The sequence below is a fragment of the Linderina pennispora genome (assembly GCF_002104995.1).
Source record: "Linderina pennispora strain ATCC 12442 chromosome Unknown DL89scaffold_2, whole genome shotgun sequence".
NCBI classification, from domain to species: Eukaryota; Fungi; Kickxellomycota; class Kickxellomycetes; order Kickxellales; family Kickxellaceae; genus Linderina; species Linderina pennispora.
This window is the reverse complement of record NW_024468250.1, coordinates 860,871-885,431: the sequence shown is the minus strand read 5'-3', so window position 1 is coordinate 885,431 and position 24,561 is coordinate 860,871. Positions and strand designations below refer to the sequence as shown.

The 24,561-nt window shown below is 46.0% G+C and overlaps 7 protein-coding genes across 7 annotated transcripts; 3 read left to right on the top strand and 4 right to left on the bottom strand.

Moving 5' to 3' along the window:
- Positions 1–2,135: 2,135 nt before the first annotated feature.
- DL89DRAFT_220848 (phosphoinositide-dependent kinase-1) lies at positions 2,136–3,137 on the bottom strand (the record flags this gene model as incomplete). The annotated part of the gene is made up of 1 exon (XM_040884478.1): positions 2,136–3,137. A coding segment is annotated over one exon (1,002 nt), but the record flags the coding sequence as incomplete, so codon positions are not given.
- Positions 3,138–4,084: 947 nt separating this feature from the next.
- Positions 4,085–4,524, top strand: DL89DRAFT_86165 (uncharacterized protein). Its single transcript, XM_040892177.1, has one exon. It carries the CDS (start codon positions 4,215–4,217, stop codon positions 4,446–4,448), a length of 234 nt encoding a protein of 77 aa, XP_040746355.1. The 5' UTR covers positions 4,085–4,214; the 3' UTR covers positions 4,449–4,524.
- A 44-nt stretch (positions 4,525–4,568) lies between these two features.
- On the top strand, positions 4,569–5,879 carry DL89DRAFT_86110 (60S ribosomal protein L2). The gene has a single exon (XM_040892176.1). It carries the CDS (start codon positions 4,820–4,822, stop codon positions 5,582–5,584), a length of 765 nt encoding a protein of 254 aa, XP_040746354.1. The 5' UTR covers positions 4,569–4,819; the 3' UTR covers positions 5,585–5,879.
- Positions 5,880–15,479: 9,600 nt separating this feature from the next.
- On the bottom strand, positions 15,480–19,704 carry DL89DRAFT_290795 (small-subunit processome; the record flags this gene model as incomplete). The annotated part of the gene is made up of 9 exons (XM_040890130.1): positions 15,480–15,492; positions 16,903–17,042; positions 17,071–17,421; positions 17,477–17,683; positions 17,724–17,785; positions 17,856–18,457; positions 18,507–19,369; positions 19,404–19,631; positions 19,672–19,704. The coding sequence occupies 9 exons, from the start codon at positions 19,702–19,704 to the stop codon at positions 15,480–15,482; spliced, it is 2,499 nt and encodes an 832-aa protein (XP_040746353.1).
- A 1,726-nt stretch (positions 19,705–21,430) lies between these two features.
- Positions 21,431–22,053, bottom strand: DL89DRAFT_320715 (ribosomal 60S subunit protein L39; the record flags this gene model as incomplete). Its single annotated transcript, XM_040891227.1, has 3 exons — positions 21,431–21,556; positions 21,661–21,764; positions 22,006–22,053. 3 exons carry the CDS (start codon positions 22,051–22,053, stop codon positions 21,508–21,510), a joined length of 201 nt encoding a protein of 66 aa, XP_040746352.1. The 3' UTR covers positions 21,431–21,507.
- A 183-nt stretch (positions 22,054–22,236) lies between these two features.
- On the bottom strand, positions 22,237–22,950 carry DL89DRAFT_86071 (uncharacterized protein). Its single transcript, XM_040892175.1, has one exon. It carries the CDS (start codon positions 22,788–22,790, stop codon positions 22,413–22,415), a length of 378 nt encoding a protein of 125 aa, XP_040746351.1. The 5' UTR covers positions 22,791–22,950; the 3' UTR covers positions 22,237–22,412.
- A 636-nt stretch (positions 22,951–23,586) lies between these two features.
- Positions 23,587–24,544, top strand: DL89DRAFT_265164 (uncharacterized protein). The gene has a single exon (XM_040886547.1). It carries the CDS (start codon positions 23,605–23,607, stop codon positions 24,514–24,516), a length of 912 nt encoding a protein of 303 aa, XP_040746350.1. The 5' UTR covers positions 23,587–23,604; the 3' UTR covers positions 24,517–24,544.
- Positions 24,545–24,561: the final 17 nt, after the last annotated feature.

Genomic DNA, 24,561 nt, shown 5'->3' with positions numbered 1-24,561 from the left:
GCTGGTCGGATCGCAGGTGCATGTAGCTGGTTCGTGGTAATGGCTGTTGTGTTTTGCCTCATCACCTGCTTCGCCTGAAACTAGACAAATCGGGCAGTGCCAATGCAACTCTGCTTCCCTGCTGCCGTTCTTGAAGATGCGGCTGCACTGGGGGCACCGCCAGTTGTGCCTCTGGCAAACGATTTGGTGCATTGTCAGTCGAGATGCCGGGACATGTGCTCTGCAATTGTCACATATAACCGAGTCGCTGTCAGCCGCATCAGGGCCACCCTGGACGGCGTTGCTTGATTGTTCCTCTGTATCCAAGGTGACCGAGACGGTTGCCTTGCACCCGATATCTGATGCAGCAACGGCAACAAATATGCTGTTTGACCCTGAAGGCAAGGCGGAGCCATCGATAGCTATAGTTTTGCGCGAGGCCGATGGCGCTGCACAGTCAAACCAAGTGTTGTCCCGCATCGTCGGGTGCTGGACGATTCTGCTGGCGAACACTGACGCATCTCCTTCATGGCAGTCGATGTGGATCGACACAGCTCCCGTCTGTGCAGGAATGTGCACACACAAGTCCTTTGTCGACCCACCGCCCAAAGCGATGTTTGTTGCTGAGCCAATCCCTAGCTCGCTACTGTTATCTTCATGCGTTAAAGAGCCAGAAGCTCCGTCAAAGAGAATATCCACAGACAGATCCGTGTCGACAATATCAACAGCCTCATTGCTGGGCTCTACCTCAACCACGCGGAACTTTACCGGCTCATGCATGCCGCCAACCGGAACCTCAACTGTCTCACCAGGGAATAGAACCGTGAGATTTGCACGCATATGTGCCTCTAACAGAGAGCGCACGTCGCGTATGCTCTGTGCAGAGCTGTCGAGTGCATGCAGTCGGGTAAATGTGCCCTTGGACAGCTCAATGTTCTCAACGATGACGTTGTCACCCTCGCTTAGTTTATCATCATCGATTAGCCAGTGCGGGATGCCGACATAGCCCTCGTCGAAGCTGAATTCGCGCACACCGCAGAAGAGTTGCCTTGCACGGTACTTTACGCGGAACAGGAGCGGCGAATCTATGCTGCGCTTTTCCAGCAGTGCCGATAGGTACGACGAAGGCAGATACACCTTGTCGGAATGCACATTGTCCACAGCCCGGTATCGAAGTGTCTGAGAAAAAGCCGCCATTGCAAACAGCGTTCCATGAAATGCAAGGGGGAGGAAGAGAAGTTACGTGTTCTGCAAAGTTCTTGGCCTCAACACGGATTTATCTGGTCAGCGAAGCGTGATTACTAATGCGCTGATTCCAATCTAGTGGCTGCGGTTCAAAGGCATTTGCAAAATCTCATACAAGCGCTCTTGGCCAGGTGCTCATGTGTGCCTGTTGCCGTAGCCGCAGCCATGCTCTAAGCCCGTTTCTAATCGACAGCATGGTTGGTAAACATAAATATTTAGTTATATACAAACAGATAATGTATGGCAGATGACTTGAGGTACTATCTGCAGCAGCAGAACACAGCCTTTAGCCGGGACGGCCAGGACGACCGCGAGCTGCCGCTCTCCATGTTGCGGTACATCGTGGGCCGTCCGCCGAGTGCTGGCGGTGCCGGTGGCCGGTACGATGTGGAGTAATAGTCGGTCGACGCATAGTGATTGCCTTGGACAGCAGCCATCTCCTCAGTGCGCATGGGCGGGACATGGTCGCTCACGCGGACATCATAGATGTCATCTCTGAACTGCGACTGCGACTGCAACTGCGACTGCGACTGCGGCTGCTGGTACTGGCTGTGCGGGTGCGGTGGAGGCAGCGGCAGAGGTGCTGGGTTGTAGGCACCCCCGCCACTGCCGCGGTATCCGCTTGCAGTGGGCCGTGTGGAGTTGGCGAGATGGACTGGAGTCTCACGCGGGGACACGGGGACTGAGACCATGGGCGGCAGACAGTAGTTGTTCAGCGCCTCTGGCGTAGCCGGGAACGAGTCTGGCGTGCTGATCGTGTCGAGGCCGTCGCTGCTGGCATAGTCGATATCAGTCGAGAGCTCACCTGTCGACTGACGCAGGACCGCTGGCTTCGGTGGGATGGCAGGCGGCGTAACCAACGGCAGCTCAGTGCCGGTCCCAGCAGCAGCACCGGAAGCAGGCGCCATTTTAGGCGGGGTCCGTGTGGCCAATGCTTGCCAGCTAAAGCCGTCAAAGAACGGGTGCTCCTTGAGCTCCTTCAGCCCGCCGCGCTGAACCGATCCCAGCCGCTTCTCGGGCTCAACCACCAGTATGCGCTCGACCATGTCGCGGGCAGCCGGAGAGATGTTTGCTGGGAATGCATAGTCAAGCTTCAGGACCTTCTGGAAGGTCTGGTACTCGTTCACTCCCTTGAACGGCGGGCGGCCAGTGAGCAGCTGGAATGCAATGCAGCCGATAGCCCATAGATCGCTGTTGCAGTCGGCAGCCTTGTCGGTGAGCAGCTCCGGCGACACGTACTCTGCAGTGCCGACGAACGAGTACGCGCGCATGTCGGTCTCGTCCTTGCCAAACATCTTGGCTGTGCCAAAGTCGGTCACCAGGATGTGCATGTCGTCGCCGAGTAGAATGTTCTCGGGCTTTATGTCGCGGTGCAGCGTGTGCTCCATATGCATGTACTCGACGGCGACAACAAGCTCCGCCAGATAGAACCGCACGCACTCGTCGGACAGGGCGCCCAGTCTGCGAATCCACGACAGCAGCTCGCCGTTGCTGGCTATGTCGATGATAAAGTACAGGCTGTGGGCATCCTGGAACGCGTAGTGCAGGCGCACGATGAACGGGTGGTGGAGGTTGTGCAGCACGTCGCGCTCAATGTTGACGTACTTTATCTTCTTCTCCTTGATGATATGCCGCTTGTCCAGGATCTTGGCTGCAAACACTTTGCCTGTCGCCTTCTCCCTCGCCTCGACTACTGTTGAATACGAGCCCTCGCCAAGTGTGCGCCCGAACTCAAAGTCTGCCACGACCCGCTTCCGTCCTGCCGCAGTAGCTACTGCTGCTGCAGCCGCTGCCGCCGAGACCGGGCTCTTCCTCTGCTGCGATGGAGGCGACTCTGCTGCCGGTGTTGTTCTCTGTGGTGTAATCTCTGGCGTTGCAGCTGCTGCGTTCAGCGCTCGCGTGGTCGACTGCATCGAGTATGCCGGCGAGTCGCCCGCCGAATTGAGTGCTCTGACTGCGTCGGCTGCCAAAGTCGATGCACCCGATGACGGTTGCTGTTGCTGCTGCTGCTGCTGCTGTTGCTGCTGTTGCTGCTGCGTGGGCTGTGTCGCACCCGCAACTGCAAGCCGGAGGTTAGCAGGCTTTGGCGGAATGCGCGGCTTCTCGCGCATTTCGAGCGAATCGTTCAGCGGGGCGGCTGTCATTTCCAGTGTTTGCAAATGGACGCTGTTTCTGTGCCGCTGCAGCTGGCCGGCGGTTATTTGCGTCATGTAGCTAACAGGTGTAGAAAATACGAATAAACTGGGGTGAGCAGGTGTGAGAAAAGAGACGGAAACGGTTTCGCCTGGCGCACACTCGGCGAAAGGACAGGCGCAATATAAAAGTACAGAGGAGGAATACAGAGCTGGCCAGTTGGGAAGGAGAGCAGCAAAAAACGAATGCCAAAAAAACTCCTCTGCCGCGCCCAATCAAGCCAAGCCCTTGTGCCTTGGCACACTAAGCCCACCTATCTTTGGCCACTGTGGCGCCGCGCTCTACGGGTCCGCGAAGCAGCACTCGCGCAGTACCGCGCAGCTTACCTTGTCGGGGGATTAGTAGCTGGGCAGCTGGCGGATATGCGTGCAGGGTATGCGTGCAAGGTATGCGTGCAGGATATGTGTATGTGGGAGACTGGTGAACGATGATAGCAGGTGCTTTGTGGTGGTGGCAGCGGACTGTCGCCCAGCACATGTCCGCCCTGTCGGATTTTATGCCGGGTGAGGGGCGACAAGGCCGTGCTCTGGGCACCATCAGCGCACATCGCGAAGGTCACAGCCTAGGCCGTGAGTAATAAACATGAAACCACTGGCGATTTCACATTGCCACACGGCGTCCAGCAGCCCAGGAAATTATCTGGGGAACTTGCACAGCCGTACGAGGCTGGCTTTGGGACCAGCACCATCAAGTAGCAGAATCGCAAAACATGCCGTACTGGCAGAACAAGATTATACATCGCCAATAGCCTGCCCAGCGTCGCTTGCAAAGTACATCCGTATAATATAATTTTCAGCATGCTGACAACCACAAAACGCGTGCAGCCCGCCTATCCCTCCTGGCCAAAGTCATTGGTAAGCTCTATCTGCTTGCTCAGATCGGCCTCGTTGACTGTCGGGCGACTGTTCTTGACAGCCTTCAAGAAATCAGACAGCGTCAGATCGGGGCTCCACCGGACCCTACGAAGGCTGGCAGGCACAGTGCATGTGCGCAGTGCCAGCCGCCCAGCCCCATACAGGCTCTGGCAATGAGTGGCTCGAGGCATGATCACGAGGAAAATCAATCAAGAAAGCGATTACCAAAAGGAGGCGATTTTGATTTTTTTGCGGTGTATCAAATGGCCATGTTCGGCCAGCAGACTCAAGTGCAGCCTCTTTTTCTCCAATTTTATTTTACAACAGGTACGCATCGAAAGCACTGGCGATTTAGCTGATGGATTCGAGGGGACGGAGTCGGAGTATGCGCAGCGAGCGTGATGGATACGTCTGCACAGAATGGATCCGGCGCACAGGCAGCAGCCAATTCGGAGGATTTCCTGGTTCTGGCATTTGGGCTAATTCGAAATTCCGCACGGCTGGTGCTGCATGTTCCTTGTATAGGTTGGAAACAAACGTAGTCAAACATGGGTAGAGTTATCAGAGCTCAACGTAAGGGTGCCGGCTCCGTTTTCAAGTCGCACACCCACCGTCGCCAGGGTGCCGCCAAGCTCCGCGCCGCTGACTACGCCGAGCGCGAGGGTTACATTCGCGGTCTGGTTAAGGAGATCATCCACGATCCTGGACGTGGCGCTCCCCTGGCTAAGATTCAGTTCCGCGACCCGTACCGCTTCAAGACTCGCACTGAGCTGTTCATCGCCACTGAGGGTATGTACACTGGCCAGTTCGTGTTCTGCGGCAAGAAGGCGCAGCTCGTTGTCGGCAACACCCTCCCGATCGGTGAGATGCCCGAGGGTACCATCATTTCCAACATCGAGGAGAAGCCCGGAGACCGCGGCACTCTTGCTCGCACCTCGGGTAACTACGCCACCATCATTGGCCACAACCACGACGAGGGCGTCACCCGCGTCAAGCTGCCCTCGGGCAACAAGAAGGTCCTGAAGTCTGGCTGCCGCGCTACCATTGGCATCGTCGCCGGTGGCGGTCGTATTGACAAGCCCATCCTCAAGGCTGGCCGTGCCTTCTTCAAGTTCCGTGCCAAGCGTCACTCGTGGCCTCGCACTCGTGGTGTTGCTATGAACCCCGTCGATGGTCCCCATGGTGGTGGTAACCACCAGCACATTGGTCACGCCTCGACCATTGCCCGCTCGGCCGTCCCTGGTCAGAAGGTTGGTCTCATTGCTGCCCGCCGTACCGGTCTGCTCCGTGGTACCAAGAAGCTCAAGGATTAAGCGTAATCTTGCTTTTTGTGCCGCACTTACCCCCTGTGAATCACAAGCTGTTTTCTGTCATTGGAGAAATATATACTGGTTCACGTCAAATGTCTCTTTTCGGTAATGTGCGCTACTTATCGAAGGGGCTGCGTCCTGCTGTGTGATCCAGTCAGGCCAGCGCGTGTATGATACGAACAAATTTGCCCATTTGGGGTAGGCTACATATTGATTTCGACTGCGATGTCTGTACGCACGGTAGCACTGCTTTCAGCTTCAGAGTAAACTATCTATTGTGTTCATTGCTGCAATTGGTGATGTGTGCTCGTCTGCTGACTTGACGCCTTTAGGTGTGTGGATGGTTTCTTTTTAGCTAGTGCTGTTTCAAGTGGGACTTGATCGTTATCGGGTACCCGTGCCATAAGAGAATAAGTGCATCCAAATACCTGGTTGTATCCAAGTAAATCCAACTCACTAATACTGGGGGATAGTTGTGGTTCACCTGGAAGGATTGTGTCAGGCTCTATGCTTGGTCCAACTAGGACTTCATAATCGGTCTCAGTAAGATGAAGTTCAGCATAAACCAATTATGCACTGCGTAACTGATCAGGCCATAGCTGTGGTATTGCAGCTGAGCCTTTAGATGATATTGCTAGGGGCTTGACTGCCTCAACGATATAAGCGATTTATCTATTGACAGTTGGTGATCCAACGAATTGTCCAATGGCAGTGGATTGTACCTATCCCACATCCAGTGGATTAATGCCTATGCTTCGCACTTGTCCAACATCAGAAGGCATTGTACCAATGTCTTAGTATTCCATCTCACCAACAATACTAGTGGCCATGTCATGACCTTCTGGGACTGTTAGCCTGGTATTCCCATCTGTCAGTGGAGCATATACAGAGGAGAACAATAACAGATCGTTATTAGGAATATGATAGTTATTTGGATAATTAGATCTGATGTTCAAATTATCTCTACCTAGTTTACCTAACTCATGGAAGTTGCTATTATCATCTGGATAACTGGGATCAATATTGAAGTTGTTATTGCTGTCATCAATGGAGATCAGTCAGAATTGGTTAGCTATTTAATAATTATTAATAATTATTAATATTTTCTTGTTCAGATGCCAAATATGGTGCTTCTCTGAAACCCCCTTTGGCATCCTGAAAAATTTCAGTTGATTTCTTGTGACCCAACCTCTATCTCAGTAGAAGCATATTAATTGTGTATCAACTGAAATTTTTCAGGATGCCAAAGGGGGTTTCGGAGAAGCACCATATTTGGCATCTGAATAAGAAAATAATAAAAATATTAATAATTATTAAATAATTAACCAATTCTGACTGATCTCCTTAGCTTACCCTGATCTCATTACTGCTCAGTAGTTGTTTGGTCCTGTAGTGCTGTAGTAGTGTTGGACACTAGTCAATGGGGGTCATTCCAGGACTTATAAATTTTAGTTATTTGCAATTAAGTTAGATAGATATTTGAATAATAGTTTTCAGAACTATTTTTAGCTACTAGATATTTTTGGAACAGATAATTATAATTGTTGTGTCCAAAATGTTTTTGTGTGTATAATTGATTTTAAAAATACAAATATTTTTTTTGCCATTTCACCCAAACTGCTATCAGCATCTTAGAAAAGTTTCAGTGAACATAATTTCAACCAGAAAGAAAAACCTTTGCATATTTGGGGTTAATTATCATTGGGCAACAAAAGTCAATATCTCAATAGATGTGGCTAAGCAACCACAAGGAAATTATGTTCACTGAAACTTTTCTAAGATGCTGATGGCAGTTTGGGTAAAATTTTTATTTCACTGAAATTGCCTATAGTTTCAACATGTATAAATAGTTGTTGTGCAGATAACTAGCTCTGAATGACCTCCAATTGGCAACATAATTAGTCCTAAATCAGCAAGTTACTGTGAGGAAAATCCTAACTAGATAACCCACCAATTATGTGACATTGAGCTTCTCTCTGAAAGATCTTTTCCTTTTTTCCTTTTCTTTATCAGTTTAACTGCTTAGTATTTTTCTCATTTCATAATTTTAAAACTTTGTACACTGAGCGGCAAAATTGAGTCACAAAAATCAAAATCATCGAAAATCTTAATTTATTTCTCAGAACGACGTTCATTGAATATGATAAGATTAAATCATGGTGTATGTCATGCACTAATCTATTTCATGTAGTTATGTGCTTATCACTCTTGAAATAAGCGAGAAATTGACTTTTTAAAAATATAAATTTTTGACTCAATTTTGCTCACAAAATTCGTCGATTTTTTTCTCACTAACTAGCATAGACACCATAGGTTTTTTTGACTGCAGCGATACGCACAGGCATCGAGTTCACTACCCATGAATAAACGGTTTCATTTACTTACGTATATATAATTTCCTTGACCAATGCAACGTAGGTGCCAAAAACGATGAATTTTGGCCTTTATCAGATCATACTCATATTGAAGCCCTATATGTGAGTAGCGCATCATATCTAGGGAACTACACTGATCATCATACAGTAGAAGCAGTATTCATATCTAGCCAACTGGTAGCCTAATTTGCCATTTATATGATGATGAATACTTTGGACATAATCTTTGCACTCTCCTACTGCTTATCATAGGTATGTAATCAAGGTATGTTTTATATCATCATATATACACTGATCAGTATGTCACATCCCCTTCTACTAAGGAAGCAATAGCCTTAGCTGTATAGAGATACGCTACTCTAAACTCAGAATCTACTTTTTCTATTGTTCATAGATTCTGGTTTTCTTTTTATTTTTGGCAGAATAGAGTATATTCATTCAGATATTTCATTCTCAGTGTCACCTGTGGGGCATGTGCTTTGTATAGCAAGTACATTTGATTTGATCTATTATGTATTTGATCGGAAGGAGCTGCTTAAAGAAGGATCAAGAAAGTTGCAAAATTTGAGATTCAGATTAAATGGCTTATCATTAGGCACAGAGGTTACATATGGATATCTCATAGTATAGAGCAGATAGCCACAGTAGTATCCTCTCTACCTATCTATATATTGTTACTATAAAAAATCATGTCATAGAATCACATTGCTTCAATAGAGAGCATAAGTGTAGTTGTGCATCATATATAGTTGATTACTCCCTCAGTGAACTAGCTATCAAACTCATTTCTTGTCATCGTTGAGTACAAATCACGCGAATATCAACTATGCAATCAACATCCATAAGAGTGATGGCAGCGCTGAAACGTTGATCATTTCCTTCATAATTTTTCTTCGCATATTGAATACATGATAGTACTACGTGTAGTTGAGCAACGTTATGAATGAGATGTTAATATTGAAGAGCGAATGCAGAAGAGTTATAGGTAGTGATTTCACACCATTCAAAAAATGATAAGGTATAGAAATAGCACTATGAAGCCAAAGTGAGTCAAATTTTTGCCACTTAAATTTTTCTAGTTTTTTACTCTTGTATCGATATCATACGAAGTACGATGTTTAAAGAACATCTAATGCCATACGTTTATACTATATCAAGCCCCATCGAACATATATCGAATGGAAGTATCTACGTTATCTGATGACGAAGATATAGCATCAAAAAGTTGAAAAAAATTTTTGTGACTCAATTTTGCCGCTCAGTGTATATAATGCCTCAGTTTACTTTAGTTATGAGTCCTATAAGTTCTTTATAACCTCTCACTATGGTGCACCTGTTAAATAGAGCAAACCTTTGCATGTGGAGTAGAAACATTCCAGACATACTCAAGGTATGTGGTTTTGAATATGCTCTTGAAGTTCCTACTATGCTAGCAGTAAGCATGAGGCTGAGTGAGCAGAAACAGCTCAAAGTATGTAACTTGATCCTGTACTGTATGACTGTAAGAGCAGCAGAGATGTTCTAAGAGCATAAGAAGCCTCACAAACTGTGGCAGTGACTTGAGGGGCTGTATGTGGCAATGATAATGATAGATATATGAAATCCACTCTAAGAACTAGTAGATCTAAAGTACAAAGGTGATGTCAGTGCTATGATTAGCCATATTGAGGAAATAGTACAGATTTTGGAGGATAACAAGTTCTCAATGAAGCTGGTAGTTAGGATACTTATGCTGACCTCACTACCTAAAGAGTTTGACAATACAGTGGATAACTTGACTTGTAGTAAAATTGGTGAGCTTAACCTTAGGGAGCTAGAACCAGAGCTGGTTGATATTTAGGCACAGAAGCAGTAAGAGGAGCCAGAGGAAGGGGAAATGACTAGACAAGTGGTAATAGCAGTCAGACCTTTTTGGAGGTCATTCAGAGCTAGTTATCTGCACAACAACTATTTATACATGTTGAAACTATTGGCAATTTCAGTGAAATAAAAATTTCACCCAAACCGCCATCGGCATCTTGGAAAAGTTTCAGTGAACATAATTTCCTTGTGGTTGCTTAGCCACATCTATTGAGATATTGACTTTTGTTGCCCAATGATAATTAACCCCAAATATGCAAAGGTTTTTCTTTCTGGTTGAAATTATGTTCACTGAAACTTTTCTAAGATGCTGATAGCAGTTTGGGTGAAATGGCAAAAAAAATATTTGTATTTTTAAAATCAATTATACACACAAAAACATTCTGGACACAATAACAAATACTAACTATGAAAAAAATAAATAGTAGCAAAAAATAGTTCTGAAAACGATTATTCAAATAACTATCTAACAAAATTGTAATTTACTAAAATTTACAAGTCCAGGAATGACCCCCTTTAACCATACAAGCAGAGACTATTTAATGTGAGCTGCTACTGCAAGTCATATTGCACAACTGGGCATTAGATGAATAAGTACCAAATTGGTCCATCATATAACTGGGTGAGCAGAAATGCCAACCAAATCAGGCAGGGGGAAGTAGATGACTTCTGTTTTTTCATTAGGGATATAAGCCAGGCAGTACTATCAGTGATTGAAATGGTGACCTAGTATATCAACTCTGGCTCAACACTACACCTTATTAGAGATGACAAACTACTATAGGATGCAGTATCAGTAAGGGTTGTGCTTCATATAGCTAATGGTGAGATGATTCACACAGCAAAATGGGGTAAGGTTAGGATCAATATAGATAGCTAGGATGTACTACATAGATTTCAACTGAATGAAGTGTACTATGCACCAAAAGCAATAATAAATCTACTATAAGTGCACCAGCTTACCAAAAAGGGCTGTAAGGTGGAATTTAGCAATGACTGCTGTACAATCTCATCTCCAAAGGGTGTACAGCAATTGAGGGTATAAGTATAAAATAGGCACTACTCATTTGCTATGCTAAGAGGATAAGGGCTAAAGGCTGGTGGCAGTGCATTTATGGTCAAGTCCCAGATACTACTATCAACTTTGTATACTAGATGTGGGCACTGGGATGACAATACTATTATTCAAATGGTCAATAAGGGAGCTTTTAATAGTATAAGTATTATAAATGATATGGATTGAAACACATGTATGATCTGTATGAGTGCAAAGTCAGTGAGTAAGCCACATAGGGAGGCCATTCACAAATATAAAAGTTTAAAGAAACTAAATATCTATTATCAGAATAACCAATTAACAAATAAGAAATCAATTACTAGCAATAGATAAATATATTAAAATACAGAATGTTTAGTAGTGGCCAAAAAGATTCTAGCAACTAGATTAACAAATAAACAAAGATGCCAAATATGGTGCTTCTCCGAAACCCCCTTCAGCATCCTGAAAAATTTCAGTTGATTTCTCGGGACGCAGCCTCTATCTTAGTAGAAGTATATTAATTGTATATCAACTGAAATTTTTCAGGATGCCGAAGGGGGTTTCGGAGAAGCACCATATTTGGCATCTGAACAAGAAACTAATAAAAATATTAATAATTATTAAATAGCTAACCAATTCTGACTGATCTCCTTATAGAATTAGACTTAATCAAAAGCTTCCATTTTAAAACATCATGTTCAAGTCATCAAGTTGTTATCATCCTATTTATAACTATTTTTCTAATACCAAGCAATCATATATATCATCAATTTTAAAAAGAATCAAACCAAGCCATTTTAAAAAATCATAATAAATTCATCAAGTTGTTAGAACCCCATCTGTAATAAATAGATATGCACCAAGCAATCATATATACAATCATTTTTAGAAATAATCAAAATGTGCCATTTTAAAACATCAAATTCAAGTCATCAAGTCATTAGTACTCCATCTGTAATTAATCAATATGCACCAAGCAATCATATGTGTCATCAATTTTAGATTGAAGGAATCGATTTTGAATTTCAACAATAGATGCTTCTAACTCTGCTTTCTGGGGCAAAGTATGTATTGGTTCCACTTGTGTTGACTTACTCTGGGTTATGAGTATCTTTGATTACCCTGATACACATGATGAGTGATGATGATCAATATGTACATCACTGTTTGCTAGCAACTTCTTCATATTATAAAGCAAGCAGCATAACTTCATTTGCATATTGTAAACATTCCTATTCTTTACTCTAACAATCTCCCTGTTTGACAGCCTTTTGAATGTATTGCCTAGTTCTCCAAATGTATTTTCTACCATTGAATGGAATGATCCAAGATGAGAATTTTATTCAGCTTCTGTTTCTGATAAGCTTGTTCCTCTCTGCTTTCTTACTGGTAAACAAAAGTTGTGTAGTCCAAATGTATCCTGCTCTTCTTCCTCAGTCATCTCTTCCAAAATACTTTGTGGATAGCCACCATCAAGCACAATGCAATCAATAGGTGATATGTTCTTCAGCAGCCCTATGTTCTTAATCATTCTTGAGTCTGGGTGATCTCTACAGTCTTCAGTTGGTGAAACAAGTAGAACCATTCCATTCACATCAATGCATACTTGTGTGCGATATCCTGATTTTTTCAGTTTGAATGAATAGAGATCTGGTTTGTATGCTCCATTGTGTAGTGCTCTTGAGTCATGGCCATCTAACATTAGTGTTACATATTTAAAACCTTGTGGATTCTGTATCTTTGCTGCAAAGACTCGTAGTTCTGGAGTTGAAAACATTGTGGAGGTCATTCAGAGTTTGTTATCTGCACAACAATTATTTATACATGTTTAAACTATTGGCAATTTCAGTGAAATAAAAATTTCACCCAAACTGCCATCGGCATCTTGGAAAAGTTTCAGTGAACATAATTTCAACCAGAAAGAAAAAACCTTTGCATATTTGGGGTTAATTATCATTGGGCAACAAAAGTCAATATCTCAATAGATGTGGCTAAGCAACCACAAGGAAATTATGTTCACTGAAACTTTTCCAAGATGCCGATGGCGATTTGGGTGAAATTTTTATTTCACTGAAATTGCCAATAGTTCTAGCATGCATAAATAGTTGTTGTGCAGATAACAAACTCTGAATGACCTCCATTTGCCATCTGAATAAGAAAATAATAAAAATATTAATAATTATTAAATAGCTAACCAATTCTGACTGATCTCCAATCATAAGCATGATCACATCCTAGCAATTCAGCCATAGAGATTGATTCAAGAGAACATGAAACTGAGAACCCATGACTATGTATAGAGAGCAGCCCTGAACCTATGGACTATGACTGGATAAATGATATCCTTATGCTCCCTGTAAGTCATGAATATGTCAATTTTGATCTGTCTAGATATCTACCTCCTCCCCCAAATCTTGACACAGAGATGGAAGAGCTACAGAAGATATCACAGATATCAGATATAGTGCGGTGGACTGGAAATAAACCCAAATCCAGTCCAAAGACACACATAGACATTCCTATGAGTCCAATACTGGCCAATCAACAACTGCATCTGAAGACTCATATCTATGCACCCCTTAGTGCCACAGGAACAGATGAGTCATATTTAAGTCAACCCAAGCATAGATGCAAAGATTCAGTTGGCAAATGTATATATGAAAAGGCTAATAGCTCACATATTCTATCATCAGAAAATATGGATGTTACATTTCCTTATGCTGCTCATAAAGCCTGACTAAGTTGGAGCAAATCTAAAACAGAATGACAATCCAATACCAGTTTAAAAGACATGACATTATCCAGTGAATTATCAGTAGGCCCTTCAGAGATAACTGGATCAACTGCATTCATTCATGGGTTGGCACAATTGTTGCTATATACTGAACATGCATTTGAAGAACAGTGTTATGAAGTGGAACTTGAGGGTCTTCTTACTTCCCATGGAGCCTTATATGCATATGCTTCAGTAGCTGGACTTGAGAGTTATCAATCTGCAATCCTGGGAATGGAAGCAAGCAAATGGCATAGTAGTATTCAATCAGAATTAGACTCCATTTGCAAGAATGAAGTACTACAACTGGTTGGGGGTCATTCCTGGACTTGTAAATTTTAGTAAATTGCAATTTTGTTAGATAGATATTTGAATAATCATTTTCAGAACTATTTTTTACTGCTAATTATTTTTTCATAGTTATTATTTGATATTGTGTCCAGAATGTTTTTGTGTGTATAATTGATTTTAAAAATACAAATATTTTTTTTGCCATTTCACCCAAACCGCTATCGGCGTCTTGGAAAAGTTTCAGTGAACATAATTTCCTTGTGGTTGCTTAGCCACATCTATTGAGATATTGACTTTTGTTGCCCAATGATAATTAACCCCAAATATGCAAAGGTTTTTCTTTCTGGTTGAAATTATGTTCACTGAAACTTTTCCAAGATGCCGATGGCAGTTTGGGTGAAATTTTTATTTCACTGAAATTGCCAATAGTTTCAACATGTATAAATAGTTGTTATGTAGATAATTATCTCTGAATGACCTCCGTTGATCACCCCTGACATGAGAGAGTTCTCAATACACGTTGGGTATTTGTGAAGAAGATTCCTGCTGACAATGCACCTCCAGTGTATAAAGCATGTCTTGTAGTACAGGGGTACCTACAAAGACCAGGAAACTATGGAGATATTTTCTCTCCTGTGGTTCAGTCTAAGTCAATTCGAATTCTACTAGCAATTGCTGCTCAGCAAGAGCTCCTAGTTCATTGTATGGATATCAAGACTGCCTTCCTAAATGGCCATCTAGAAGAGGATGTATACATTAATATTCCTGATAGGATATTGGGAGACTAGTCAATGACTGTATACAAAGGAGGCCATTCACAAATATAAAAGTTTAAAGAAACTAAATATCTATTATCAGAATAACCAATTAACAAATAAGAAATCAATTACTAGCAATAAATAAATATTTTAAAATACAGAATGTTTAGTAGTGGCCAAAAAGATTCTAACAACTAGATTAACAAATAAACAAAGATGGCAAATATGGTGCTTCTCCGAAACCCCCTTCGGCATCCTGAAAAATTTCAGTTGATACACAATTAATATGCTTCTACTGAGATAGAGGCTGCGTCCCGAGAAATCAACTGAAATTTTTCAGGATGCCGAAGGGGGTTTCGGAGAAGCACCATATTTGGCATCTGAGTAAGAAACTAATAAAAATATTAATAATTATTAAATAGCTAACCAATTCTGACTGATCTCCAAACTCAACTGATTGCTATATGGCCTCAAACAAGCACCTCACACATGGAACAAATGACTTTGGGACCACCTAGTAGAGAAGATGAAGTGCAAACCATTCAACTCAGACTACAGGGTGTTCATATATGGTGACAACAAATCATACTGCTTCATTGCAACATATGTGGATGACCTCATATTGGTCGCAACTGATAGCAAGGTCCTAGGACAAGTAAAGTTAGCTCTATCCACAGAATTTCAGATGAAAGACTTGGGTGAAGCAAACAGTATTCTCTGAATCAATTTGCATTGAAACAAGAATGGAATCTTGATTAACTAATGAAGTGCAATCCAACTACTATTAGATAAATTCGGTATATCAGACTGCAACCCTTGTCACCTGCCCCATTGCACATCTGTAGACTTGGCTCCAGCTGAGCCACATAAGAAGTGGATGGATCCTACCAATTACTGATCTATTATTGGTTCCCTACAGTACTTGGCAATAGTTACTCATCCAGATATATCACACATTGCATCATCCCTGGCTGCTTATAATCAGGACTTGATGATAAAGCACCTAGGGATGGCCAAGCGAGTATTGAGATAACTTAAACACACAGTAAATATGGGTATTGAATATCACAGAACAGATGATTTACAGCCAGTCACATATGCTGATGCCTCATATAATCTTCGGACACCAAAGCAGATGATTCTGGGATATATGGTGATAATTGCTAGAGGAGCAACATCTTGGAAATTGACCAAAAGACTCGGTGCTATGCCTCAATTGTCTACAGAAGCAGAAACAATTGCAGTAAATAGTGGTATCAAAGAACAGAAGTGGACAACAGACTTCTTACTGGAAGCTGGATTCCTATGCAAATGTTCAGTGGTTCTCTGCAACAATACTGCAACTATATCCAATATCTGAAATAGAAACACAACTGATAAGAACAAACACTATGTTCAAGAACTAGAGCTACCAAATCAGATGTTTGAAGACAAGTTGATTGGTATCAAGCACGTATCTATGGATGACCAATACACTGACTTCCTGACAAAGAAATTGTCTCAATCAGCATTCGATCAATGCAAGCTGGGACTCGGAATGACAGTAATATCATAAAAGGGGGGTATGTCAGAATTTATGATTCTGTGAGTTTCTACAATTTTTCCTTCCTAATTGAATCCATGTGTCATCATAGCCATGACTCCGATCCTCCTTTGGGATCCCTCTCTTCTCCACTCTCCATTTCTTTCTTATAATTACTTTCTCTTCTTATTCATAATTCTTTCTTTTTTCTGGCTGCTTACAGCCCATTCCTTATACAATACAATAATTGTCTGGCTGACTCAGCCCAAACCACTCTCTGAAACTCGTGACCTTCTAACACATGGCATACATCATGAATCAATTTTGTCAAGAGCAATGCATATTGCTATGAGAAATTATTTATGATTTCTGAGGATTTTCATTTTTGTGACTCAATTTTTCTGCCCAGTATATTTTACTATTGCATCCATATCATACAAATTACAATGTTTAGAGAACATTTGACTACATATGTTTATACTATGTCAAGCCCTGCCAAACATATGTTGAATAGAAATATGTATGTTATCTGATGACGAAGATGTAGTAACTAAAAGCTGAAAAAAAAATTTTGTGACTCAATTTTGCTGCCCAGTTTATTAGCTCAAAATGACACTGGCAGGTGTATCATATCATATGACAACATCTTCGCTATAAATATGATATTTAGATTGGCAAGACACATGAGCTGGAATTCCACTACTGGCGCTTCTTTGATGGGATCATGATCGGATCGATGATCTTGCCCATCTTGGTCATGACACGCGGCTTGACCATCTTGGAGTGTGACCGGGTAGTATTCCACTCCCGGCCCAGCGGCGCTTGCAGGGTCTCCTCGAACTGCTCGGGATGTGTAGTACGGGAAAGGCACATTGTCGGCATAATACTTTGTGGATGCCTTGGCCAGTTTCTGGTTGATGATGACCTTGCCGAGTTTTGCGTCCTTGCGCTTGTCTTTCTCTATTCCCGAGTCCTTGGCAGCTGGGCGGGTGATCTTGCGCGACTTGGTCCTGGTGCCACCCCAGGAACCCCACCCAGGCATCGAGATGACCTCATCCTTAGGCGCATCCTCCTCCATCGCTTCGATTTTCTCCTGTTCAAACTCCTCAGCCACAACGTCGTCCTCGGCAAACGCCTGCTCAACCAGCTCGCGCTGCGAGAACACAGCTGGCTTCTTGCTGTCATCGACAGACTCAAGGCGAATGCCCTCGGGATCCTCGTCCTTCGCTGTCTCCACCCTTTGTCTCAGGCTTGTTGAGGATGAGCGTCTGGTTGACGTCCAGAAGCACGTCGTCTGAGCCGCCAGCAGATTTGACTGCCTGGCGCTTGGCGCGCAGGCGGGCAGACAGCTTGTCCAGCTTGGTGCTGTCGCGCGACAGACCGGCCATCTTGCCGCTGCGGTTGGACGCCCCGTGCGCGTCCTCGTCGGCCAGCCACGGGTTGCTCGTATCAGCAGCAGTGGTCTTGTCACCAATGGTCATGTTCTCCGCCAGACGCACACTATGGCCAGCCGCCGTAGGTCACTTGGCCAGCGCTGTTAAGACGCACGCGCTTGACATCCTCCTCCTCCACTGAATTCTGGTCATCTTCCGCAGGCCGCTTCTGAATGCCACCGCCAAATACCATTCGGCCAGGTGCAGTAGCTCGCAGTCTTACCAGGGGCGTTTTTGTGCAGTTTGATGGCCTGGCCATCTTCATCGACGTCAGCCTCGAGGGACTCGAACTCATCGCGGATCGCCCTGGCATCGCGCTCTGCCTGCTGGCGCTCGCGCTCCATCGCATTCTGCATAAACTTCATCGCAAATAGGCCCTTACGCGGCTGTGCCTCCTCGCTGTCGCCCTCAATAACCTTGCTGAGCTCCTTCATGGCCTTGTCCTTGATCTGGCTGAACGTGCCATCGTTGTCCGAGAAGTCCGATGCGCCCTCATCATCATCCATACCGGCAGCCTGGCGCTGCTCGTAGTCGCTAACATCCTCATCGTTATCGAGATCATAGATCTTGCGCTTGAGAGACTCGTGCTGGTCGAGCTGCTCCTGCAGGGCCTTGCGCACGTCGTCGTTTCCGTGAGCATGCTTGGCCGCAGCCTTCGCCCACTTGCCAGTGTTTTTGTGTCTCAGTGACATGCGCTCTTCAGCACGGCTGCGTGCCTGCCGCTCCATAATCATAGCATACATTTCCGGGTCGTCCTCGCGCATCTGCTCAAGCGCCTGGTCCTTGGCCTTCAGCTTGTCCTTCTTCAGAATACCGCCGATAAGCCTTGCTCTTGATCTTGGCTGAGCGTTTCGCCTTCTGCTCAGTACGGAACATCAACTCGCGCATAAGCCGCAGCTCGCGCCGCCTGGCCTTGACCTCCTCCGGCGACAGTTTCTTGAGCTCCAGCTCCTCGTATTGCTGTTGCTGCTCGTCCGTCATTCCGCTGTCGGCCAGCATCTGCGAGATCTGCATCTCCATGTCAGTCTTGCTATGGCCGGTTGCCACTAGCGCAGTGCTGTTGACAACAGGCGCGCTCGGCGCATTCAGCGGGAACGACAGGTGCTCTGCTGATCGATTTGCGTCCACCGTCGGTTGCCATTCCGAAATGCTCTTTTTGGTCTTCGCATAGGCTACCTTGCGGTCCACCTGGTCTTGCAGACGCTTAGCCAGCGGCGCCGCAACCACACCTGACCCGCGCTTGTTAGCAGCCTTATCAAGCCTGGCAACCTTGTCACGCAGTACTCGGATCTCCTTGGCCGCCTTTCCCTCGCCGCCCTCCTCATCCTCAGAATCCGGTGTGGCGAAGGAGCCCAGAAGATCATCGATCCCCAGCGACACGCCCTTTGTAGACAGGCCACTGCCAATGGCATGCTCGTCCTCAGCTCGCGAGTCGCCGGTTTCGCTGACAAACCTGCGCTTAGGTGCACGTGCACTGATTGATGTCACAAAACCATCGAGCTTGCTGAGCTTGCTGAGCTTGCTGTCCTCGTCTTCCTCTGACATCTCGCTGTCTGACTCGGAGTCGATCTGATCAAGAACATCGTCTGACATATCGTCGTCCTGCCTGGGCTTGCTCGAAGCCGGCTCCTCATCTGACTCGGCACCGCCATCCAGCATCTCAGAGAGGTCGACCAGACCCTCAAAGTCCTCGTCCATTTCCTCCACATCACTCATGTCCCTGTCCTCATCCGTCGTCTCCATCGCTGTCCTCAGACAGATCAAACGTGACTCCCTTGGCCGTCTTGGTTTTATACGAGCCAAACTGCTCTTCATCGCTCTCATCAAACGCGCCGTCGCTGTCGATATCCTCGTCGTCTGAAGAGTCGATTTCGTCAACCTCGTAGTCACGCACATCAACACGCTCCAGCTGCCGCCGGTTTGTCAGCTGCTCTGCCTCAGAGTTGTCGGAGGCTTCGAAGACGTCGTATGATGATTGCGGTAGGTCTGATTTCTTGCCCTTCGTGCTAGGCTTGGTCTGCTTTTTTGTGGGATGCTACACGCCTGTTCATGGCCTTCCGTTGTCCACCCATTTTGCGAAGTTTTATGTAAAAATGCAGGCTACAGATACAAAGTTGAACTTTTTGCCAATATCTGAAAAAATCGCATATTCAGCAAAAAAAAAATCGTAATCTGATCAATTGCGATCACCAGCAGATCTATATTTTGGAACTGCTCCAATGCAACCCTGGCATTTGAAGAAAACCCATTGCAACTCCGGTTGCCGACGAGGACGGTAGCCGCCCTATATTCTATACAGCAGATGAAGGCTGTTAAGGTGTAAAAAGCTGATGATTTTTCAACAACGGGACCTGTCTGAAGTGGCCATTTTATAGCCACTTCAAAAGGGTGCCATAGAAACAATGAACTAGGAAAGGAGAAAGAGGGTCTTCGCGGACAGGAGATTAATCGTCATGACACCTACAGGGAATTGTAGAAGGCAGGTACTAGTAATTGACGATATCTCCTTGATCTGGAATGAGGAATATGTCAATCATGTAACGTCGATGGGGAAACTGGTTTTCGACACCACACGCATAGCAGAGGCAGAGCTTTCCAAGCACTGCTGCCGGACCCTTAGCCCAGCAAAATTCCGTGCCTACGTTACCGCCCATGCATCTGTGCGGTGTGTCCTAGCACCGTTTTATGCCAGCACGATGACAGCACGAAGGTTACCAGAGCAGCAACCCACTAAGTCAAACAAGCAGTACCAGAGGCGCTGTAAGAACCTATCCGGGTGTCGGGACCAGTCCCAAGGTGTACCCGCTTCACCTGCAAGCTGCGCCTTGATTCATTCATGAACCAGGCCCGTGCAGACCACAGGCTTGCCGCAAAACTCCGGAGCAAGTTCGGCCCAGACCCAGTGCTGATCATGGGCAATTGGAGTGCGCCAGATGGCCCAACACCATGCGCCGAATTCGTGGCAAGGGATGGCGCGACAAGTTCAAGCACCATGGCTTTGAAGTCTATCTGATCGACGAATTCCGGACATCGTCGATGTGCCCGTTCTGCTGCGAAAAGTCGCTGCAGACATTCCGGCATGTTCCCAATCCGCGGCCCTACCAGAGATCGAAGAACCCAACTGTGAAGTGCCATGGCCTTCTCCGCTGTACAAGCGAGTCATGTAAGCGGGCCATAGCACAATACAGGCGAGCCTATTCGTCTCGGCTCTTGAACCGCGATCTCGCAGCAGTTCTAAACTTCAGGACTCATTTTCCAGTCACTCTGTGATTCAGGCGGTATTCCTGAACTGGTTCCGTCGCTTTACGGCCATTGCTACCGATGCTTCTGGCACCACCCCTGCAACAAAGAACCTGCGCAAGAGGCGTGCAGCAGCGGAACTGCCAGCAGCTGAAACGCCTGCGCTGAGCAGGCCACCAAGGTGGGAGATGTCCATGATCGACTATTGCACCAACAACCATCCGACACGTTCAAATGACCGGTTCGCCGTGATGCCTCTTATCGACGTGTCAACCCATGCTGGACTAGCAACCGAGCTCGCATCGCGAGCAGAGCAATTCCAGTACTACCATGATTCGATTGCTGAGAGTTGTGGTTGTGAACTACCCCTCCCTCAGGCTCAATACCTGGCTGTGACGTCAATAGCGTCGCACCTGGCATTACGCAAACGGTTCAAAAAATATGGAAGCTGCTTCATATTATCGCTAGGCTTACCTAATCGCATCAGCATCAACCACATGCACAAACACACTAGGTCCAGTCACCAGCCGACAGTCATGGTGGCAACTGCTCAGGATTCTATTGTATTCAAACAGCTGTTTTATTGCCCATCTTGCAAATGGAAATTTATTGAAGCCATGAAATTTCCGCGCTGCTTAGAGGTTCAGCTTGGTGCGGCGCCAGTGACGACGCTTGGCGTTGTAGCTACAAAAATGAAACCAGGGGGTGTACAGAATCAGCAAAAGGTGTGTGACGTCAGGCGCGTGGCTGTTCACAGCTCAAACCCTCAGTATCTCCCAAGCACTTACCGGATGGTGGTGTCCGACTTGAAGCGGAACCAGGTGGGGATGGGCCGGTTCTGCTTGGCCTTCTTTCCCAGCTTGCGCTTGATGTTGAACGTCTTCTGCGAGGGCTACAGAGGGGAGCAGAAGGAAAAGACAATGCATTTGCAATTAGTGCCCGCTCTGAGCTCTGTCTGATCGCTAATGGTACTGGCCAGTCGTCCAGCACAGCCAGTCGTTGGCACAGCACTGAATTTCGGACCCGCCGGCATTCATGAGAACATGAATTTCCACAGGAGGCATTAACCACTCTGCGGTGTTTCGCAGCTTCCTTCGCATTAAGCTCATTCTCAGATTCCAGGAATTCCGGACCAGTCCAGCATAGTCATCGGCACCAGAAAATATCTCTGCGACATCCATCATGATCCGGAACCTCCTCGCAAAGATTTCCCAGGTTCGCATCCAACGTAGCGAGTTTCATACCATTTTTGATAAAACGAACTAGAGTTGTTTTGAAAAGAAGGAAATCTACCGTCTCAGCAGTGGATGCGCCTTCGCAAAAGCAGCAAAGACGCGCGTGAGCGGGCGAGCCACATTTCAGCAGCAGGTAATTCGATCAGCATCCTAGTGATCACTGATTTTAGCTGCAATCGGATCACCAGATCGCTAGCGGCGCCAGGATTCTGGTACTGCGCACTGCAGATGTAAACTGTGTCAGGTGCCACTTGAGCGAATAGAGGCATAGCTCCACAAATCGGACTGGGATGATTGCTTGTGGACTACCAAGCACGAGAAGCAGACATTGCTATTAATGAACAGCGCAGCCCCCATTTCAGAAGCTCATTCCCTAGTGAAACGTGCTCTCCAGTGTGTTGTCCTTTGGCGAGTCCAGTAGTTATGAGCTTTATGGAATGAATATATTTAGATATTGCTGAGGAGAAAAAGTGAGGATAGGGCCGTTCCAGTCCACAATGTTTATATACGTGAGGGTCTGGACCTGTACATGGTGGTGAAGGGCATGGAGTTGCCTGAATGGCAATACAATGTGTTGTGAGATGGAGTGCACTAGGTAACAGCAGGAGATAATACGGTGCTGTAGCTGTAAAAGCAGAAATGAGAAATGGCAATATATTACAAAGATGTATTTCCCTGGGCATATCGGTGGAGGCAATTGTGTTAACAGTGAATACAGCTGTTGTGTCTCGGATACGATACACTTAGATAGGCAGCCTCCTGCAACTGTCTGGAATACGTCTACTCTCCAGGCACCTTTCCACGACGTATATTGAACGTATGAAATATGCTATATGAAAGAAGGAAGGAGGAATCGCCAGGTGAAAAGGGCGAGTGCCCGTCTAAGTAGTGGTGCCAGTCGCTTGGAATAGTATGGATGGCCATTGTGGTCTAAAGGACTTGATCCGTGGTTCCTGAAATCATGTGGATTTGGAACCACAATAACTATTGCATATGCGGATAGCGCATTAGGACATTTCTTGTGGTGTTTGCGACCGTAGCCGGTCTGCAGAGAAATATTGGCCAAACGGGAAAGGTAAGTATCTGGTAATCAACGGTGTTATTCAGTAATCTGGCGTATAAGCAAACGCCGTCAGGATAAGAGATGGTAGAGAGTTGGACAGCAAATTGAAGCGGCCAAGAGTGAGAGTATTGCATACAGAGTGCCTTAGTGCCCAATCTTGAAATACCGCATTAGCTTTACCTAGGCATTTGGGAGTCTGCCTAGATATTAATTAACATTTAAAGCAAGTCAACGGAGGGCCATATACATCTACATGGAAATATATGTGCGCACTGCATCACATGTGGCACACTCTGGTATAGTCTACGCGCCACCATGGGCAGCAGCGCTTCTGCCTGCCATAAGGGCCGAACAAGCAAATCACTCAGCCACACTTTTCAGATGTGCACGGGCATTTGTCAGAAATGACTGTTCATCTCATTATTTAATCGCAAATGACAAGCCAACTCCTGACAGAAACAGCAGACGCCGACCACGCCCGGGATGTGGTAGAAACAGCGTTTCGATGCCTTTGCATGCGCGCAGATACAAACATCGACGGCTTGCTGGAAATATCGTCGGTGGCATTGCACCAGCGGTGGGATTTCCTTGGACCAGTGAGCAGCGCCATTCAAGAGCTCAACGACGAGTTTTTCGCCCAGGTTGACCGGGCACTCCAGTGGCAGGATGATGGAACGGGCAGATACATTCGAAATGTTCTTGCTGATCGGCTGAAGGAGAGCTCTGGGATCCCGAGCTTCTTGTCGCCCAGCAACGTTGCATACATGCGCAAGGACCCAGATACTATCCATGCGATTATTCCGTTTGCAAAAGTTTCGATGGACAATGCGTCAGAGATGACATACGTTGCTATTTTGTCGTGGGAGGATGGGAGGTGGACATACTTTAATACCTGCGAATTTGGGAGCGGCTCGCATGAGCTTGCAGAGTTTGCAACTACGGTCTCCGAGGCTGACACCGACTACCTGCAACGAGTGCACGCTCTCACCGAAAGCCTGCAGGGCGACGAGGATGGCGACTACTGGGACCAGTTCCCGCAGCCAGACAAGCCAGTCGAGAAGAAGCCAAAGAAGCAGGCTGATACCCAAGCAGCAAGTGACCAAGGCTCCGAGGACGACTACTGGAACATGTACGACAGCGACGAGAATGATGACGATGAAGAGCAGGAGCCAGAGCGCGCAAGCGTGGATCTGGAGCAGACCTCGGGTGGCTCAGATCTGGCCGAGGCTAATGCTCCGCTGTTGCACGAGTCGCTGCAAGACATGCTGGCTGGCTCGGCAAAGCTGGCCAGAGGAATCGGCATGAGCAAGGATGAGTTTCTGGCTCTGGCTGCTGCCATGTTCTAGTGGTTGTTGAATATAGTATTGCTTTTGAGGGGCTGTTGAGCTATT

Bases quoted from the DNA above. Each gene is read 5' to 3' on its own strand.
- DL89DRAFT_265164 (XM_040886547.1), top strand. From the start codon at position 23,605: ATGACAAGCCAACTCCTGACAGAAACAGCAGACGCCGACCACGCCCGG.
- DL89DRAFT_86110 (XM_040892176.1), top strand. From the start codon at position 4,820: ATGGGTAGAGTTATCAGAGCTCAACGTAAGGGTGCCGGCTCCGTTTTC.
- DL89DRAFT_86165 (XM_040892177.1), top strand. From the start codon at position 4,215: ATGCTGACAACCACAAAACGCGTGCAGCCCGCCTATCCCTCCTGGCCA.
- DL89DRAFT_86071 (XM_040892175.1), bottom strand. From the start codon at position 22,790: ATGCCCAGGGAAATACATCTTTGTAATATATTGCCATTTCTCATTTCT.